At 43.6% G+C, this 20,868-nt stretch overlaps 1 protein-coding gene across 1 annotated transcript in view; it reads left to right on the forward strand.

The window, feature by feature from the left end:
• Window positions 1-20,868, forward strand: part of plxnb3 (plexin B3) — a 68,470-nt gene that overhangs the window by 43,758 nt on the left and 3,844 nt on the right. The window contains exons 4-14 of the mRNA XM_037684612.1: window positions 3,125-3,253; window positions 11,069-11,169; window positions 11,853-11,985; window positions 12,086-12,245; window positions 12,314-12,422; window positions 18,394-18,502; window positions 18,588-18,704; window positions 18,963-19,076; window positions 19,494-19,584; window positions 19,797-19,966; window positions 20,037-20,188. Of these exons, the coding sequence (XP_037540540.1) occupies window positions 3,125-3,253; window positions 11,069-11,169; window positions 11,853-11,985; window positions 12,086-12,245; window positions 12,314-12,422; window positions 18,394-18,502; window positions 18,588-18,704; window positions 18,963-19,076; window positions 19,494-19,584; window positions 19,797-19,966; window positions 20,037-20,188 (1,385 nt within the window). The remainder of the gene's footprint in view (window positions 1-3,124; window positions 3,254-11,068; window positions 11,170-11,852; window positions 11,986-12,085; window positions 12,246-12,313; window positions 12,423-18,393; window positions 18,503-18,587; window positions 18,705-18,962; window positions 19,077-19,493; window positions 19,585-19,796; window positions 19,967-20,036; window positions 20,189-20,868) is intronic.

Raw genomic sequence — 20,868 nt, forward strand, 5'->3', positions numbered from 1 at the left:
TACATTTTATTGTTGGATGTAACTGGGACCCTGTGTACATAATTTCGCTCCACCACATGTACCACATGAGGTGCGAATGACAATAAAGAAACTCTGACTCTGACGCTGATATTCTCCAAGATTATTCCCACCGTTCATGGGTGCTGGTGGTATCAGATGCTGTGCAGTTGGAAGGATTTTTACTGAAATTTTTTTAGTTTTGGACATTTGTTATGATGTGTAACCATGGCAACAAGGCAGTTTTCTACAACCAACAGCAGCTGATTAACATCTCAAAAGCTCAAATAATATCTCAACTACAGCCCCAAATCTCAAGTGAGTTGAAAAAGATGTTCTGTGGACGCATTCTCATCTCCCTGCCAGCTGTGCTCGAGTGCCTGACCACTGTGATCCTGGAACTAGAAGGAAACATGGCTCATGACAGCAGAAGGACAGGATCGTCCCTGAGCACCTACAGTTGGCTGTCTACAGCGACGAGGAGCTCGGCAGTCTGCTGGGAGGAGTGGCCATCGCTTTGGGAGGAGTTCTGCCCAGCATTTGGGCGGTCCTACAGCCCGAGGGGAACCGAGAGGCCAGACGAGTCTGGGTAGACGGATCGGACGGCATCTGCAACCAGTTTCTTAGGTTCCACTGTGGGATGGACCTTTACAAGAGATCCTTCCCGCCTACAGCCATCAGCATCTATAACATCGCTTAATGAAATGAGCATAACGAGTTACAACAACAAATAATTTCCCTCTGGGATTAATAAAGTATTTTTGAATTGAATTTTTTTAATTGAATCCAGAATTCACCAGGCAAACAGCAAATAAACAATTGTCATCATGAATCCAATTTGTTTCTGTCGAGGTAAGAGGGTCCTCCTTATGCCCTGACTCCTTTTGGGAGAAGTTGATCAATTTTGTTGAGAGACCAGCTGATCATTCGAAATAAGAGGTATGCAGAACAAAAGAGGCTTGACTTTTAGGAGGTATTTGATTTGTAGAAGTTTGGTTATTAGAGGAAGTGGCTGATCTTCCATTAGTAACTGTGTCAAATAAAGAACTAGAAGCAACAAAATGTTTGTTGAAACAGTTCAGGATCTCGTGCTGATTTGACACAGGAACAGAGTTGATGAGAAGTTGTCATGGGAGGTCAGATGATCGGGGGGTGCCTGAGAGAGATTTGATGGTTTTCCAGAATCTGTTAGGGTCATTTAGATTTTTGGAGGTCTGAGATAAGAAATAGTTGTGTTTTGCTGCTTTGACAGCAGTTGTGCATTTATTCCTCATCTGTCGAAAAGTCAACCAATCAGTGTCTGAGTCAGATTTTCTCGCTGTGGCCCAAAGATGATCTCTCCTGTGCAGGAGGTCAGCTAGCTCTGGAGTAAACCAGGGGCTGTCTCGTCCTTTTATTCTGAACTGACAAAAAGGAGCATGTTTGTTCACAAAATAAATGAAATTATTATGAAAATAGTTCCAAGCGGAATTCACATCATCAATTAATAGAATACGATGCCAGTCAAAGTGAGACAGATCCCAGAGGAATGACTGTTCACAAAAACATTTCAGATCCTTTTTTTGAATTAATCTGGGCTTAGAAGGTGGAAGATTAATATCTCTGAGAGTCACTGTCACACATTGATCACTCAGAATGTTAGCGAATACACCTGTACCAGGGAATTATATATATATTATATATATATATGTATTATATATATTATTATAAATATATATATGTACATAAAAAGGAAGAAAAAGCCACAGGCAAAGTAGAATGTTCAAAACAGAAACAATATCATCCATTTTGGTTGTGTTTGGTTGTCTTTTCCAGCTCTTCTTCTTCTAATACATGTTAGTGGTGGTTAGTAAAGAGTTTAATGTAGCACTAGCACCACCAGCTGGTTAGGCGCGTTTATATTAATGATCCGCCCACTAAAGGTGAACTATCCACCCACTAAAGGGGAACTATGAGAGCTGTGGAGACAGAAATAAACCAGTCCCACCGGAACCGGCCTAAATAAGGCCCAATAGGGTCCTACAAGAACCGGACTTGTGGATAAGGGGCTTAAGTTTTCTCGCTGACTGTAACTACCATACCCACCACTGCACCCAGTATTCACTAGTTAATTGGTCATCATTAACTTCACACAGACTCTCTCACTGGTACATTTTCATCTTTAAATCACTTCTTGGTCTGCTGCCTTCATACATCTCCTCCTACATGTCTCTGTGTGAGTGCAGCTACAGCGTGCGCTCTCAGGACATTATTACCTGCAGTGTTCCTTCAGTGAGGACTGAACTAGACAAAAGGACCTTCTCCTACTCCACTCCTGTTTCCTGGAATATCTTGTAAAAAGATCTGAAGCTCTTGACCTTGACCTCTCTAAGTAGCTTTAAAAATCTATTGGACTCCTGGCAGGGACCAATGCAGACATGTTCCTGTTTTTAGTTTTATACATCGCCTTATAACCTATCTGTTTTTTTGTTATGTTTTCTTTTAAATACCATTTTATTTTCACTTGTAAAAAAAAAAAATCTCAATTTGTACGCTTCCTTTATGATTGTCTATTGTTGTCTTTCTTGTTCTACTGTTGTCATCATTCTTTGTTAAAAGTCAGGTCTCTTTTGTAAATGATTCCCGAGGCTCAGTGGGATTAACCTGTAGAAATAACTGTTGAAAGAATGAAAAATCAAGTTTTTGCCAGACTGGCAAATCTGCTGCTGAGCCAATGAAAACCTGTCCAGGACTGAGTCCAAGTCTCAGAGGTCTCCTGGTCCTGACTATAAGACAAGCTGCAGTTTCTGAACGTGACCCGCTATGATCATTTGTTTCCAGTCAGAACATTGAATGTTTTTTTTTAAATCACAATTGATCAGAATCTGAATCATCTGCTGTCTGACTGGACCGTTTGATCTGACACCGAGCCGTCACTGTCCAATCAGGTGAAGATTAGAATTCCCTGATACCTTCAGGGACACAGGTGCAGTGTGGGTATTTTGATTGCTGAGTTTCAGTTTTGTGTCAGACAACAAAAGTTCTAGAGGACATCAGTTTCCTTCAAACTCACAATGAGTCCACAAAACCATGTTGTTGAGCAGGTGAACCAGAACCAACCCGTGTCCCGTATGTTGCTGTGATCCAGGTGTTGGTGCGCCCTGATGGGTCAGGTGACCTGTACGGCAGGATGCAGGTGGACGATGGTGGCGCCGTCAGTGCTGACCTCCTATTGGACAAGAGCCAGCAGCATGTCTACGTGTTAACTGACAGCAAGGTGAAGGAAAGCTGTGCTCCATTGTGTCTCACCCCTTGTCCTCCTCCTGTCCTCTTTCTCTCCTTCTGTCTACATTTTGTCTCCTCTTCTTGTCTTGTCCTCCTTATGTCCTGTTTATGTTCTTTTGTTCTCTGCTTGTCCTCCCCCAGTCCTAGTTCTGTCCTTCTATCCTCCTTATGTCTTCATGTGCTAGTTTTGTCCTTCTGTTGTTTTCTTGTCCTCCTCATGTCCTAGTTCTGTCCTTGTGTTTCCTCATGTCCTCCTCCAGTCCTACTTCTGTCTTTCTGTTGTCCTCTTGTCCTCCTTCAGTCCTAGTTATGTCCTGTTTTCCTCTTGTCAACCTCCAGTCCTACTTCTGTCCTTCTGTTGTCCTCCTGTCCTCCTAATGTCCTAGTTCGATCTTTCTGTTGTCTTCTTGTCCTCCTCTTGTCCTTGTTCTGTCCTTCTGTTGTCCTATTGTCCTCCTCCAGTCCAAGTTCTGTCTGTCTGTTGTCCTCTTGTCTTCCTCCAGTTCTACTTCTGTCATTCTGTTATCCTCTTGTCCTCCTCATGTCCCAGTTCTGTATTTCTTTTCTTCACTTGTCCTCCTCCAGTCCTAGTTCTGTACTTTTGTCCTCCTCATGTCCTTATGTTGTATTTTTGTCCTTCAGTTATCCTGTTGTCCTCATGCAGTCTTGGTTCTGTCCTTCTGACCTCCTCTTGTCCTCATGTCCTTGTTCTGTCCTTCTGGCCCCTTTATGTTCTCCTCTTGTCCTTGTTCTGACCTTCTGTTCTCCTCTGGTCTTCCTCATGTCCTAGTTCTGTCCCTCTGTTCTCCGCTTGTCTTCTTCATGACCTTCAATTCAATTCAATTCAGTTTATTTATAAAGCACCAAATCACAACAAGTTGTCTCAGGGACTTTACAGGAACATTCACATAAAAGCCAGTTAGTAAAGTTCTCTATCTAAGGAATCCAGCAGACAAGTTGAATCTTGGCTTCGTTGCAGTCTCCCATCCTGAGCAAGCACAGTGGAGACAGTGGAAAGAAAAACTCCCTTTAACAGGAAGAAACCTCCAGCAGAACCAGGATCAGGACAAGAGACCATCTGCTTTGACCGGCTGGTTGAGAGGACAGGAAGGAGAGACAGACGAACACAGAATGGTAGGTCCAGGTATAGGTCCAGGTCCAGATATAGGTCCAGATATAGGTCCAGATATAGGTCCAGATATAGGTCCAGATATAGGTCCAGGTATAGGTCCAGGTGTATCTGAAAGACAAAAAACACATGTTAAGGATAGAAAAAATAATTACAAATACAAAACAGGTTGAGCAGAGTAAGTAAAGACAGTAGCAGAGTGAAAAACTGGTCAGTTTGTCCTCCAGCAGTCTAAGTCTATAGCAGCAGAACTAAGGGACAGCTCAGGAAACCCAAGCCGACCCTAACTATAGGATTTTTCAAAAAGGAAAGTCTTAATCCCAGTCTTAAAATTGGACAATGTGTCAGCCTCATGGACAGAGATTGGAAGTTGGTTCCACAAGAGAGGAGCCTGATAACTGAAAGATCTTCATCACTTTATGTTTTTGTAAACTCTAGGAACCACAAGTAAACCTGCAGTCTGAGAGTGAAGTTCTCTGTTAGTAAAATATGGAACAATAAAATCTGTAATATAAGATGGAGCTAGGTTGTTGAGAGCTTTGTAGGTTAGAAGTAAGATTTTGAATTCTATTCTGGATTTGACAGGGAGCCATTGGAGAGAAGCTAAAACTGGAGAGAAACTAAAACTGGAGAGATATGATCTCTCCCAGTAACTCCAGTTAAGACTCTGGCAGCAGCATTTTGGATCAACTGAAGACGTTTTAAAGAAGTATTTGGACACCCAGATAATAAACCATTGCAATAGTCCAGTCTAGACGTGACAAATGCATGGACCAGTTTTTCTGCATCATCTTTAGATCAGATGTTTCTAATGTTAGTGATATTACGCAGGTGGAAGAAGGAGGTTCTAGTAACGTTTTTAATGTGGGGGATAAAAGACATGTCCTGATCAAAAATAACACCAAGATGTTTAACTTTAGAGCTGGAGGACAGATTAATGCATCTAAGGAGGGAGAAAGACTGAAACATTCATTCCTAAGGTGCTCAGGTCCAAAAACCAAAACCTCAGTCTTGTCTGGTCAACAGGAGAAAATTAAGGGTCATCCAGGTTTTTATGTCTTTAAGACATGCTTGTAGTCTAAGTAGCTGATTGGATTCATTGGGTTTAATGGACAAATATAATTGTGTGTCATCAGCATAACAATGAAAATTTGTCCCATGCTGTTTAATAATTTTACATAATGGAAGCATATATAAAGTAAAGAGTATTTGCCCAAGCACTGAGCCCTGAGGAACTCCATGATTAATTTTGGTGTATGAAGAAGATTTATTATTTACATTTACAAACTGGAATCTATTAGATAGATATGATTTAAACCATTTTAGAGCCGTTCCTGTAATCCCAACATCATATTCAAGTCTCTGTAGTAAAATATTGTGATCAACTGTATCAAATGAAGGACCCCACCCACCCAGCACACACACTTTTTGCTCCACTCCCCTCAGGAAGGAGGTTAAGGAGCATTGAGTGTAGAACCACTAGACTGAGGAACAGCTTCTACCCTGAGGCTGTTAGACTCATGAATCTCTAACCAGAATAATCACTGTGAAAAACCACATCATGTTGCTGCTGATCTGTTTCATGTTGCTGCTGATCTGTTTCATGTTGCTGCTGATCTGTTTCAATGTTGATGTGTTCATGCGTGCACATCTGCTCACAGACTCATGTTCATGTTTGTGCTGATGTTCAATGTTTTTATGTTATGAGTGCTTAGTGTATATTTAGTTGATGTTTTTCTTAGTTCATATCTTAGATGTTATTACTGTTTTTCTTATACATTTTATTGTTGGATGTAACTGGGACCCTGTGAACATAATTTCGCTCCACCACATGTACCACATGAGGTGTGAATGTTAATAAAGAAACTCTGACTCTGACTGACTCTGACTCAAATGCAGCACTGAGGTCTAACAGGACCAGTAGAGACACAAGTCCATTGTCTGAGGTCATGAGAATATCATTAGTGACTTTTACTAGTGCTGTTTCTGTGCTATGATGAGCTCTAAACCCTGACTGTCTAACAGACATGTGAATTATTTGGATGAGGTTATTATCTTTGACAATTCTGAGAGCTCAATAGGACAAAAACTGTCCAAACACAAATCATTCTCTAGTGAATTTTTTTTAAGTTGCCTCATTTGACAGGGGACTTGGGATAGTAGAAGGTAGGGGTTGAACGACTACATAATTTTTAAACTCTACATTAACATAATAAAACGTGTAGAACTCGAGTACTTGATGACGTCATAGTGTCAGGATTTTCTAGGCAGGAGCGAACCCAGTAGTGCAGACAGGGACTCAAACTCAGCAGAGTACAAAAATAGGTATTTAATGATAAATAAAGATACAAAATAACAGGCTGACAGGGCAGCAAAACTTACATGAACAGGAAGATAAGGCACGGGAAACTCAGGAGGACTCAGGGAACTCGGAAGACTCAGGGGAACACAGGAGACCCAACGAGTATGACGCCACAACGAACAAGACTGACAGACGGCTTATATACAGTGACAAGACGAGACGTGATTACGAACAGCTGGGACGAGACAAGGGTGGCACTAATTGAACGAACGAGAGAGCACTAGGCAACACAGACACAAACCGGGCCACAAAAAGGTACCATCCTTACACATAGGATCTAAAGATGCATAAGTAAATAAATAAATAAATCCGCAAAAAAGGTGATTATTTACAAAAGAAGACCAACAAAACATTGGGAGAGTATATTTTGCTCCTCCCATTTATCTTACAGCAAATAAGTCAGAGGAAAAACTAACCTATTAGTTTTTATTATTAAGCTGCAAAAGTGAAAGAAACGTGCAGCACGTCAAAAACTAAATTAAAAACAGTGGGGGGGTCGACCACCCCGCACCACCGCCCACAGTGATGCACATTAGATTTTGTTTTAGAGATTAATGTTTATAGGTTTTTATAGGTTTAGAGATGAATATTTTTTGCTTTTTGTTTGTGAAACAAGGTCAAAGGAAGCTGGTTCTGGTTCGGTCGATTGGACCCGGTGTCACACCATATACTGTGACCTGCAACAGTGCATGCAACACCGCCCCCCACGGTCACAATATACGGTGGTTACAGAATATGGTGTAACACCGGTTCACAACAAGCTCCGAACAGTCAGGAAGTTGATTCATGTCCTGTTTCCTTACGGTAGTTGAACCAGAAGATTCATCTTTAGTGAAATATTTCCAGACTATTGATGCAGTTCTACCTGTTTGTAAAGACTGGACCTGCTCCACTCCATCCGTCTGCTTGGAGGAATCCATTTTGTAACCTGCGCCAGGTGCGGATCATGTGACGCAATGACGTAACGGCGACGTAATGACGTCACTAAGAATACTCTATGTGAAATTTTAAAACTCAATAGATGTCCTAGGAATTGATGTGTTGATTACTCAAGTAGTCTGTTAAAGCCCTAGTAGAAGGAAGGATGGTTTAAATTTTATCTCTAATTGAACTAATTGTATTTATAAAGAATCTCATGAAGTCATCACTACTTATAGTTGTAGGGATACATGGTTCAACAGAAATGGGACTTTTAATTAGTCTAGCAATAGTACTAAACAGAAACCTAGGGTTATTTTTATTCTCCTCTATTAAAGATGAGTAATATAAAGTTCTAGCTTTACGGAGAGCTTTTTTATATGTTAGCAGACTATCTTTCCAAGTTAAATAAAATTCTTCAACATTAGTAGAACGCCATTTTCTCTCCTGGTTTCTAGATGCTGCTTTAAAGTACGTAACTCAGAACTGAACCAAGGAGCCAGTTTCCTCTGATTGATTACTTTCTTTTTCAGTGGAGCAATTTTATCAAGTGAAGTTTGCATTGAAGTTGTAAGATGATCAACTAGATGATCTAAGTCTCTGTTCTCTGATGCATTACTCTGCAAGACAGAGGAAAACATTGATGGAAGAGATTGTTTCAATTTGGTTACAGCATTTTGTGATAAGCACCTGCTGAGATGAAATTTACTCTCAGTGACTGTGTAGTCATTTAATGTAAACTCAAAGTTATTAAAAAATGGTCGGACAGAACAGGATTTTGAGGAACTATTACCAAGTCCTTAATCTTTATACCATAGGTCAGAACTAAATTTGTGGGGAGTGGTGGCGCAGAGGTTAGAGAGGTGAGCCTGTGATCGGAAGATCGCCGGTTCACGCCCCGGTACTGTCAACATTAAAAATGCGGGTGGGGTAGGTGAAGCACCCACACTTGCCCCCACCCTCATTCGCCACACTCTGGGCCCATGGGCAAGGCCTTTAATCCCCCATTTGCTCCTTAAACAGATCTCTCTTGAAAATGAGTTCTCGTGGCTCAATGAGACTACCTGGATAAATAAAGGTAAATGGGGAAAAAGAAAAAAATGTCAAGAGTGTGATGATAAGAATGAGTAGATGTGCAGATGTTTTGGGTAAAACCAAATAACTCTATTAAATTATTAAAGGCTATGTTTAAGCTATCACTCTCAACATCCACATGAATATTGAAATCACCCATTATGATGATTTTATCAGTATTTAATAATAAGTCAGTTAATAATTCTGATAATTCAGACAAAAACTGAGAGTAAGCGCCTGGTGGACGATATATAACAACTAGTAAAAGTGGCTTTTCTGATTTCCATTTTGGATGAGAAAGACTGAGGGACAGTGATTCAAAAGAATCATAACTAATAACTGGTTTGGCATTAATCAATAATCCTGACTGAAAAATAGAAGCTACTCCTCCACCTCGGCCAGTTGTTCTAGGAACATGAACATTTAAATAATTAACAGGAGTGGATTCATTTATACCAACAAAATCCTCCTGTTGTAGCCAAGTTTCTGTCAGACACAATAAATCAATATCCTCATGTCCTAGTTCTGTCCTTCTGTTGTCCTGTTGTCCTCCTCCAGTCCTATTTCTGTCTTTTTGTTCTCCTCTTGTCTTCCTCATGTCCTTGTTCTGTCCTTATATTGTCCTCTTGCAATCCTCCGGTCCTAGTTCTGTGCTTATTTTGTCCTTTTGTCTTCCTCCAGTCCTTGTTATGTCCTATTGTTCTCCTTATGTCCTCCTCAAGACCTACTTCTTTCCTTCTGTTCTCTGTTTGTCCTCCTCTAGTCCTATTTATGTCATTTTGTTCTCCTCATGTCCACCTCATGTTCTTTTTCTGTCCTTCTGTTGTCCTCTTGTATTCCTAATGCCCTCATGTCTTATAGCTGTCCTTCTATGGTCCTCTTGTACTCATCCAGTCCTACTTCTGTCCTTCTTTTATCCTCTCATCCATCCTTATGTCCTAGTTCTGTCCTTCGGTTCTCCTCTTGTCCTCCTCGTGTCCTAGTTCTGTCCTTTTGTTCTCCTCTTGTCCTCCTCATGTCCTAGTTCTGTCCTTCTGTTTTCCTCTCATCCTCCTCATGTCCTAGTTTTGTCGTTTTTTTGGTCCTCTTGTCCTCCTCATGCCCTCATTTTTTTCCTTTCATGGTCCTTTTGTCCTCGAGTCCTAGTTCTATCCTTCTGTTGTCTTCTTGTCTTCCTCCAGTCCTAGTTCTATCCTTCTGTTCTCCTCTTGTCTTTCTCATGTCCTCGTTATTTCCTTTCATTGTCCTCTTGTCCTCCAGTCCTAGTTCTGTCCTTCTGTTGTCCTCTTATCCTTGTCATGTCCTAGTTTTGTCGTTTTGTGGTCCTCTTGTCATCCTCATGTCCTCATTTTTTTCCTTTCATGGTCCTCTTGTCCTCAAGTCCTAGTTCTGTCCTTCTGTTCTCCTTTTCAGAGTCAGTGATATTTATTTGTCATACTCCTCACACGTGGTACATGAGGTGGGACGAAACTATGTACACAGGGTCCCAGTTACATCCAACAAAAACACAAATTGTAAAGAAAAGTATTAGTAAGATCCGAGTCATGAACTAAGAATATACTACATTCACTAAACTAAGAACATACAAAGTACTAATGGTACAAAAACTATGTGCCAAAACAACAGCAGCACGAACATGAGTCTGTATGAATTGATGAGGACTAATGAACACAGCAACATGAAATAATCAGCAATTTTGTCCTCTTCATGTCATAGTTCTGTCCTTCTGTTCTCCTTTTGTCCTCCTCCAGTCCTAGTTCTGTCCTTCAGTTGTCCTCTTGTCCTTCTCTTGACCTCATGTCCTAGTTCTGTCCTTCAGTGTTCCTCTTGTCCTTCTCTTGACCTCATGTCCTAGTTCTGTCCTTCTGTTGACCTTTTGTCCTCCTCCAGTCTTAGTTCTGTCCTTCTCTTCTCCTCTCATCATCCTCACATCCTAGTTAGGTCCTTCTGTTCTCATCTTGTCTTTCTCATGTCCTCATGTTCTATTTCTGTCCTTTTGCTCTCCTCTTGTCCTCCTCACATCCTTGTTCTGTCCTTCTGTTTTACTCTTTTCCTCCTCATGGCCTAGATCTGTCCTTCTGTTCTCCTCTTGTCTTCCTCATGTCCCAGTTCTGTCCTTCTATTGTCCTCTTGTCCTCCTCATATCCCATTTTTGTTTTCTGTCCTTCTATTCTCCTCTTGTCTTCCTCATGTCCTCATGTCCTAGTTCTGTCCTTCTGTTGTCCTCTTCCAACCCTAGTTATGTCCTTCTGTTCTCTTCTTGTTTTCCTCATGTCCTCATGTTCCAGCAGAGAATTTACCTTTCTGTCTCCTCTGTCTTTCAGCTCTCAAAAGTCCCGGTTTCTTCCTGTGAGAGACAGACAGACTGTTTGTCCTGTTTGTCTACCAGAGACCCGTACTGCGGCTGGTGTGTCCTAGAGGGAAGGTTTGTCTGTCCTCCTGTCCATTTGTCCATTTAAGTCTCAGTTCTTCATTTTAAAACTTTTTTTGGTTGAACTTCCTGTTTTCACGTCTGTTTGTACTGAATTGAACTGATGTAGATATCAATCAGTTAGGGTTCAATCACGATTGATTATTGTTCAGTTTATGATTGATCAATGTTGAGATATTGATTGATCAATGATGGGATACTGATTGATCACTGATGGTATACTGATTGATCAGTGATGGGATACTGATTGATCAAGGATGGGATACCGATTGATCAATTATGATATACTGATTGATCAATGATGGGATACTGATTGATAAATGATAGGATATTGATTGATCAATGATGGAATACTGATTGATCAATGATGGGATATTGATTGATCAGTGATGTATACTGATTGATCAGTGATGGGATACTGATTGATCAATGATGGGATACTGATTGATCAATGATGGTATACTGATTGATCAGTGATGGGATACTGATTGATCAATGTTGGGATACTGATTGATCAATGATGTGATATTGATTGATCAATGATGGGATACTGACTCATCAATGATGGTATAGTGATCGATCAATGATGGTATATCAGTTGATCAGTGGTGGTATATTGATTGATCAATGATGGGATCTCAATTAATAAATGATGGGATACTGATTGATCTTGACAGGTGTTCCCGTAAATGTCAGTGTCAGCGCCACCTGCTTGACAACCACTGGCTCTGGAGTTTTGAACCGACCACTCGGTGTGTTACGTTGCAGACCCTGTTGCCATCCAGCCACAGTAAAGTGGAGCAGACACAGGTATTGATTATTGATTGTATTCAGATCACCTATGGGTTCTGAAATGGAACCATCTGGGTCACCCCAGAACCAGAATTGTGACTCTGTCTGTGTTTTCAAGGTAACACTGTCCGTCATCCAGCTTCCTGCCCTCAAAGGTGTGGAGTCTCTTGCCTGCGGCTTCGGACACCTCCCACCTCAGCCTGCTGTTGTCATGGGAACCAATGTCACCTGTCAATCTCCTGCACCAGAGCTCCTCCCAGCCCTGCCAACAGAAAGTGGTGAGAAGGTAATGTTTCTGCAGGATTCATGTTCCTGATGTCCTGCTGACTGAGCCATGTCTCTGCAGATCACATGGTCCTGCCGGTGTCTCTGATGTTTGGTCATGTGACCATCGCCAGTGGAAACATGACCTTCTATGAGTGTGGAGCTGTGAGCCAGCTGAACCAGAATTCACAGTAAGACCTGCGGAGAAAGATCAAACTCTAAAACGTGTCTGACATTATTTCTATAATGCGAAAAAGATAATTTCAGAAAAGATTAGCTCTCCAACATGAGGACTACCTTTGTAAATAATCTAAGCTGGGACAGAGAAAGATCCTTATTTTGAAGAGTATCCTTTGCTTTATTTTGAAACAACAGGTTCAGTTTAACCACCTTATCGTGGTGGAGGAGTTTGTGCGCCTGAATGATCCTAGGAGCTATGCTGTTGGGGGCAATTATAATTGTCCCTGGTAGGGTCTCCCAAGGCAGATTGGTCCTAGGTGACAGGCCAGACAAAGAGCGATTCCGAAGATTTTTATGGACATGATACAACAAGGAACTCAGTGTCCCTTGCCCAGACGTGGATTACCGGGGCCCCACCCTGGAGCCAGGCCTGAGGGAGGGGCTCATCGGCGAGCGACTGGTGACCCGGTCTCTACCCATGGGGCTCAGTCGGGCTCAGCCCAAAGGAGCAGCATGGGTTTGCCTTCCTGTGGACCCACCACCTGCAGGAAGGGCCATAAAAGTCGGGTGCGTGAAGCCATGGGCAGTGACCGAAGGCAGGGACCTTGGCACTCTGACCCTGGCTTACCAAAGCTGGCTCTTGGGGCATGGAGCGTGACCTCTCTGGTGGGGAAGGAGCCTGAGCTTGTGCGTGAGGTTGAGCGGTACCGACTAGTTATAGTTGGGCTCACCTCAATGTACAGCATGGGCTCTGGAACCGATCTCCTTGAGAGGGGCTGGACCTTATTCCACTTTGAAGTTGCCCATGGTGAGAGGCGTTGAGCTGGTGTGGGTCTACTTGTAGCCCCCGACATGGTGCCTGGTTGTTGGAGTTTTCTCCGGTAGATGAGAGGGTGGCTTCCCTTCACCTTCAGGTGGGGGGACGGGCTCTGACTGTTGTCTGTGCCTATGCACCGAACGGCAGTTCAGAGTATCCGGCCTTCTTGGAGTCCTTGGCAGGGGTGCTGGAAGGTGCGCCAGCTGGGGACTCCGTTATTCTGCTGGGGGACTTCAATGCCCATGTGGGTAATGACAGTGTGACCTGGAGGGGCGTGATTGGGATGAACGGCCTCTCTGATCTGAACCTGAGCAGTGTTCTGTTGTTGGACTTCTGTGTTGGTCATAGTTTGTCCATCACAAACACCATGTTCGAACATAAGGGTGTCCATAAGTAGGGCTGAGTACCGAACCGAGGTTATTTTATAGCACCGACTAAACGGCATCGGTCGGTGTATGGATTGAAACATCACTCTTTTTTCGGAATCAAGTTTCAGTGTTGGCTGTAACGTGTCACGTGGTTTCAACACGCAGTCAGGTAAAACACCAGACATATGACGAAACAGGCTACGTGTTTACACCAAGAGCTGTATAGAACTGCCGTACCTAATCTATGTATAATATATGTCTATGGTGCTGGTGACGTCCACAGACAGGGTTCACGTGTGTAGCGTGTGTGTTGTCGAACGGCTTCAATTTATGAGCAGAAAGTTGCTCCGTGTTTTTCTGCAAGGAGAGAGAAGGACAGCAGCCCCCCCCCCCCCTCCTCTCAGCGTTAAAGTCAGTCTGTGAGTGTTAGAGAGCATGAACGGCCTGATTCATTATCTCCACAACCAGACTCCTCTTCATCAAAGAACTCCGAGGATGGAGCTGTGTCTGTGTTTCAGCTGGTAAGTTTACGTTTGTTAACGTTACTACAGCTTAATACATGAATCCCTGAGAGTTAAACTAGAATCCATCTAACGCTAACTTTAAGATGTTAGTGTGTACATTTATTTTATGGACATCTATGTAGCTAGCTAAATTCAGAAGCTAACTAAAGATTGACATTAACAGATAAAGCTTAGCTTGTAAAAATGTGCTCATCCATCTAGTCAGCTGCTTAAACAGTTCACTAATGTTTACTGTTTATGTTAATGTTTTCCTCACAGGAGGTTCTGACCCTGATGTGAGGAGGACAGACAAAAGAAAAGTGAGGTGGGGGCCACAGGACAGTCACAGACTTTGTTGTTAAACTTTGCTGCTTTTAGCTACAGCGGAGGCTGCATGGTGGAGGTAAGTAAACTTTAAAGGATGTTGTTGACCAGTTAAACTTGTATTTCTCAGCCTAGATAATGTTTTTTGAGCAATAAGAACACAACCATGTTATTTTTGATGTTTTGTGTTCTCATGTCAATTAGGGAGATGATCAGAGCCGTAAACCCCAGAGAACCACAGAGAAGATTCAGGAAGAGACAGAGAGGTACAGAAGTCTGCATCAATCTTAACCTCAGTGAATCCAGTGACCTGCTGGTGGAATGTGAGTGACAATATGTCAGTGCTATCAGACTGACAACCAGGTATCTGTGTGTGCAACAAGCATCATCTACACCCTCAGAGTGAACATTTTCTACTGCTGGAGACACCATCAGCCAGGAGCGGGCTTGTTTGTGTCCAGAGAAAGAAGACATGTTGATTTTTCTGAAGAAAAACTGTTAAGTGAAAAGGTCCTCTGTGTGTAGCAGTGAGCATTAGACGCTGACGTGTCACTGGTTTGCAACTGTTCTTTTGACCTGGACATTATTTGTTTATTTTTATGTAAGAAAACTGCTTGGAATAGAAAACTACCTGAGTTAAAAATAAAACTCACGATTTGTACTGTAATGTGTAACATAATTTTATTTTTGTTAGAATTAATATTAATTACAAATTGGTACAGAAAAAAGAACCGTCCAGGAACCAACACCGAAGTGAAGATACTGACACCGGTACGATAACGTTTTTTTTAGAAAGGTACCCAGCCCTATCCATAAGTGCACTTGGCACCAGGACACCCTAGGTCATAGATCAATGATTGACCATAGTCGTATCATCTGATTTGTGACCGTTTGTTTTGGACACTCGGGTGAAGAGAGGAGCTGAGCTGTCAACTGATCATCACCTGGTAGTGAGTTGAATCAGATGGCGGGGGAAGATGCCGGACAGACCTGGTAGACCCAAATGTGTAGTGAAGGTTTGCTGGGAACGCCTGGCAGAAGAATCCGTCAGAGAGATCTTCAACTTGCACCTCCGGGAGAGCTTTAACCGCATCCCAGCTGAGGTGGGGGACATTGAGTCTGAGTGGGCCATGTTCTGCACCTCACTTGTTGAGGTGGCTGCCTTGAGCTGTGGCTGCAAGGTTGTCGGTGCTTGTCGTGGTGGCCATCCATGAACTCGGTGGTGGACACCCTTGGTTAGGGAGGCTGTCAAGCTGAAGAAGGAGTCCTATCAGTCCTTGTTGGCCAGTGGGACTCTAGAGACAGCTGAGGAGTACCGGAGGGCCAAGCAATCCGCAGCCTTGGCTGTTGCTGAGACAAAAGTTCGGATGTGGGAGGAGTTCGGTGAGACCTTGGATAATGACTCTCTGTCGGCTGACGAGGGGAAAGCAGCACTTTACTAACACTGTATTCAGTGAAGGTGGGCAGCTGTTGACCTCAACCAGTGATGTCGTCAGGAGGTGGAAGGAATATTTCTTGGACCTTTTCAATCCCACTAGCACATCTTCCACGGAGGAAGCTGAGTGGGGGGACTTTAGGGTTGATCCATCCATAACTGTGGCTGAAGTCACCGAGGTAGTTAAAACACTCAGAGGCGGCAGGTCTCTGAGAGTGGATGAGATTCAACTTGATTTCCTTAAGGCTCTGGATGTTGTGGGGCTGTCTTGGTTGACACGCCTTTGCACCGTTGCGTGGACATCGGGGACAGTGCCACTGGATTGGCAGACTGGGGTGATGGCTCCCCTTTTCAAAAAGGATGACTGGAGGGTGTGTTCCAATTATAGGGGCATCACTCTCCTCAGCCTCCCTGGTTAGGTCTATTCAGGGGTTCTGGAGAAGCGAGTCTGATCATTGGTCGAATCTCAGATCCAGGAGGAACAATGTGGGTTCCGTCCTGGCCGTTGGACACTGGATCAGCTCTTTACCCTCACTAGGGTCCTCGAGGGGTCATGGCAGTTTGCCCATCCAGTCTACATGTGTTTTGTGGATTTGGAGAAGGCATTTGACCGTGTTCCTCGGGGTACACTGTGGTGGGCGCTCTGTGAGTATGGGATTGGGGCCCATTGCTACAGGCTGTTCAGTCCCTATACAAGCGATACGAGAGCTTGGTTCGCATTGTCGGCAGTAAGTCGGACCCCTTCAGGGTGGGAGTTGGACTCCACCAGGGCTGCTGGTTGTCACCGATTCTGTTCATATCTAAAAAAGTTAAATCTGGTCCTCTGGACATGAAAAAAAAAAAAGCAAAACAAGAAAAAAATGTAGAAACGTTTCGTCTCTCATCCGAGAGACTTCCTCAGTCTGAGGTGCTGTATTCAGCTCAGTCTCTTAAATAGCACCTTCTCAGAGTGGATCAACCAGTTTTGCTGCTGACAACCAAAACCAGCTGATCACATGCTCAAGAAGGACCATCAGCCCCCGCAACCCGACTTCGGAACAAGCGGAAGATAATGGATGGATGGATGGATGGATGGATGGATGGATGGAGGTTCAAGTTGATCTAAAACAAAAGTCATCATGAAACACTGAATCAAAACATTCAGTTCAGTTCAGTTTATTTACATAGCGCCCTATCATAAAAGTTGTCTAAGGCCACTTTACAGGAGCATTCACATCCATAGAAAAGACAATTTGTAAAGTTCTCTATCTAAGGAATAATAATAATAATAATAATTTTAGTTCCACAGAGGCAGAGCTTAAATGGGGGGTTCCGCAGGGGTCCATCCTGGGTCCCCTCCTATTCTCTTTATACCTGCTGCCGCTTGGGGCTATTTTCCGGAAACACAACATGCCCTTCCACTTCTATGCCGATGACTGTCAAATTTACTTCCCCCTAAGACACAATGGTACATGCTCTATTCAACTGCTGCTCAACTGCCTGGCTGACATCAGGGACTGGATGGCTTTAAACTTCTTAAGTTTCAATGAAAAGAAGTCTGAAGTCATGTTGTTCCCTCCCAAAGACACGATCACAAACCACTGCATTGACCTTTCCGCTCTAACCCTGTCAGAAAAACAGTCACTAATCTGGGTGTGATAATGGACCTTTCCCTGAAGCTTAACAATCATGTAAACATGATTGTTAAATCATGCTTCTTCCAACTGAGGCGGCTGTCTAAACTGAAGCCCATATTGTCCAAAAAGAACCTGGAGACAGTAATACCTGCATTCATTACATCTAGGCTTGATTACTGCAATTCACTCCTGTTTGGTATCAGTCAGACCTCCATTGCACGACTACAACTGGTCCAGAATGCAGCAGTCCGATTTTTAACCAGTACAGGCAAAAGAGAGCACATTACACCAGTTTTTGCCTCCCTGCACTGGCTACTGGTTCACCTTTGAATCCAGTTCAAAATACTCCTGTATGTTTTTAAATAACTGAACAGTTCTGCCCCCTCCTATCTTGCTGATCTTCTGCAGCCATATGTCCCACCACGTTCCCTGAGATCAGCGGACCAATTGCTTCTCTCAGTTTCAGGAACTCGTCTTAAGCGCAGAGGTGACAGGGCCTTCTCTGTAGCAGGACCAAGACTCTGGAACGAGTTACCTCTGCTTCTCAGGCAGGCTCCCTCCCTCACAGTTTTTAAATCCCGCCTAAAACCCCACTATTATTCCCTGGCTTTCAACACTGTATGATCTGTGTTGAACCTGTATGTATCACACTGTCTTGGTCATTATGTTATTATGCTATTATTTTGTTTCTATATTTTGATTTTATGTTATGTGTTGCTGTGCGCTCTGCCTGTTTGTTTCTGTTTGTGCAGCACTTTGGTTGGCCCTGTCACTGTTTAAAGTGCTTTATAAATAAAATGGTATGGTATGGTATGGTATGATTATGATAATTGTAGTGATGATGATGGTGATGAAGATGATGATGATGATTATGATGATAATGATGGTGATCATGATGAAGACGATGTGTATCTTTCAGGTGTTTGGCTTGTGTCAGCTCTGTCTGGAGGTGTAACTGGTGTCCTCAGGATCAACTCTGTACCCACAACCACAGCTGTCCCAACAAGCACATCATCCTGAACCAGAGAGTGAGACAGCTGTCCGTCTACCTCTCTGTCTGTCTGTCTGTCTGTCTGTCTGTCTATCTGATTCAGCATTGTGGTCTGTCTGCAGGACTCTCCTGATCCCACTTCCTGTCCTTTGGTTTTCGCTTTGAGAAGTTCTGCCTTAGTGCCCTTGAGCCTGAGCACCACTGTGGTGCTGGAAGGGAGAAACCTGGACGTCTACACGGTTAGACTGAGTTTGCTTTCCCTGTTTTGGATCAGACTTGAATGTTTCAGGACCACCAGGACCATCAGGTCCCAACCTGAGCCTTGGCTCAGGTGTAGACAGGTTTAGCTCGGATAGAGCCCGGTTGTAGTCTGAGTGTGGCTCTAGTATAGACCAGAGTTACCTGGTGCTGGCCTGGTGGTCCTGGGGTGTAGCCTTGTAGTAGCTCAGGTGTAGCCCTGCCCTCTCTGCTCCACCTGCACCTGTTTGTTTCTGCAGGATGAGGGGCGGTACCTGTGTGTCATTAAAATCAAGGAGATGCTGTTCAACCTGACGGCTGCTGTGGAGAGAACAGAGAACAACACACACCTGTTTACCTGCACCTCCACCCAGGTACTACACACACACACACACACACACACACACACACACACATGTTGTGAAATGTGTATGACCTGCTTTTCCTGGCAGTGGGTGAAAGCGTAATATTGTGTGTGTTAGTAAAATATGTCACAGTAGACAAATTTGATCAGTGTTCATAAGTCCAACATGTACATTGTGTTTTGGAGAAAACTGCATGCAAGATGGCTGCCACAGCTAATCAATGTTAACCAGTAGCACCGTGGTTTGAACTCCGTCAGACAATCTGGGGTGTGGAAGTACCTGAGAGTCATACCTAACACGTCTGTGTTCTGACTGATCAGCTGTTGTGTTCGATCCCTGGTGGGTGACGTGCATCACTCCAAGGAATGTTGTGTTTTAGGGACATCAACTGACCTTGGATGACCTTGAAGCTGTTTGTGTTGTTAGTTTCAGGTTGCGGTCACTCAGCTGCAGCTTTCAGCTCCTGTTTACCTGCTCAGAGGACACGTCCGTATCGACGCCTCACCTGGACTCACACGTAAGAGACACACCTGAGCATGCATGTGTGTGAGTGTTTACAGTATGACCTGATTCCAGATGTTTTGACCTAACTGAACATCTGTCTTCGTGTTGACCACATTTAGCTGTAGACCCTTTGAAGACACTATGAAGAACTGTCAGAGTCCAGTTTCAAAGTTTAGCTAGAGCCAGAACTGGGTCAGTACTTTCTGTTTCTCATCAACATTTTAGTCCAGCTGTATGACTGCTCAGCCGGCCAATCAGATTGCTCCCAGTGCAGTGCAGTGCCGCAGCAGTACGGTTGTGTGTGGTGTCCAGGAAGCCCCAACCCTCGCTGTGTTTACAGCCAATCATGTTCTGATGTACCTGCAGAGACCTGTCCGTCTCCTAAGATCACAGAGGTGAGTCGACCGTTTCATCTGCCTGCAAGGGACCTGTCACCATGACAACCTGGAACCTGTCTGTTTGCAGGTGCTGCCTGTCTCTGGGCCTCTGGAGGGTGGAGTTCTACTGACAATCTCTGGGTCAAACCTGGGCACCAAGTACCAGGACGTGGTGGGCGGAGTTATGGTAGCAGGTGTTCCATGTGAGCCTCACCCTGAAGAATATCAAGTCTCCACCAGGTACCATCGCTGAACTGAATGACTGGATAACAAACAGTAACAGACTTCCTGTTTCAGCAGAGCTCACCTGCTGACAGTGATAGGTAAACTCTCCAGATAACACATATGAGGTTTGAAGGATTCCACCTGTTACTTTGCATAACTTTAATTTAGGACTGTTTTACCTTTTTCTCACTTGTGTGTTTCCTGTGTCTTACCTGTGTGTTACATGTGTCTCACCTGTGTGTTATATGTGTCTCACCTGTGTGTTACCTGTGTGTAACATGTGTCTCACCTGTGTGTTACCTGTGTCTCACCTGTGTGTTACATGTGTCTCACCTGTGTGTTTCCTGTGTCTCACCTGTGTGTTTCCTGTGTCTCACCTGTGTGTTACATGTGTCTCACCTGTGTGTTATATGTGTCTCACCTGTGTGTTACCTGTGTGTAACATGTGTCTCACCTGTGTGTTACCTGTGTCTCACCTGTATGTTACATGTGTCTCACCTGTGTGTTTCCTGTGTCTTACCTGTGTGTTACATGTGTGTTACATGTGTGTCACCTGTGTGTTATCCATGTGTAACGTGTCTCACCTGTGTGCCACCTGTGTGTTACATGTGTATAATCTGTGTGTTACATGTGTCTCACCTGTGTGTTACCTGTGTGTTACATGTGTCTCACCTGTGTGTTACATGTGTCTCACC

The sequence above is a fragment of the Nematolebias whitei genome, chromosome 11, assembly GCF_014905685.2.
Source record: "Nematolebias whitei isolate Nwh7 chromosome 11, NemWhi1, whole genome shotgun sequence".
Lineage (NCBI taxonomy): Eukaryota > Metazoa > Chordata > Actinopteri > Cyprinodontiformes > Rivulidae > Nematolebias > Nematolebias whitei.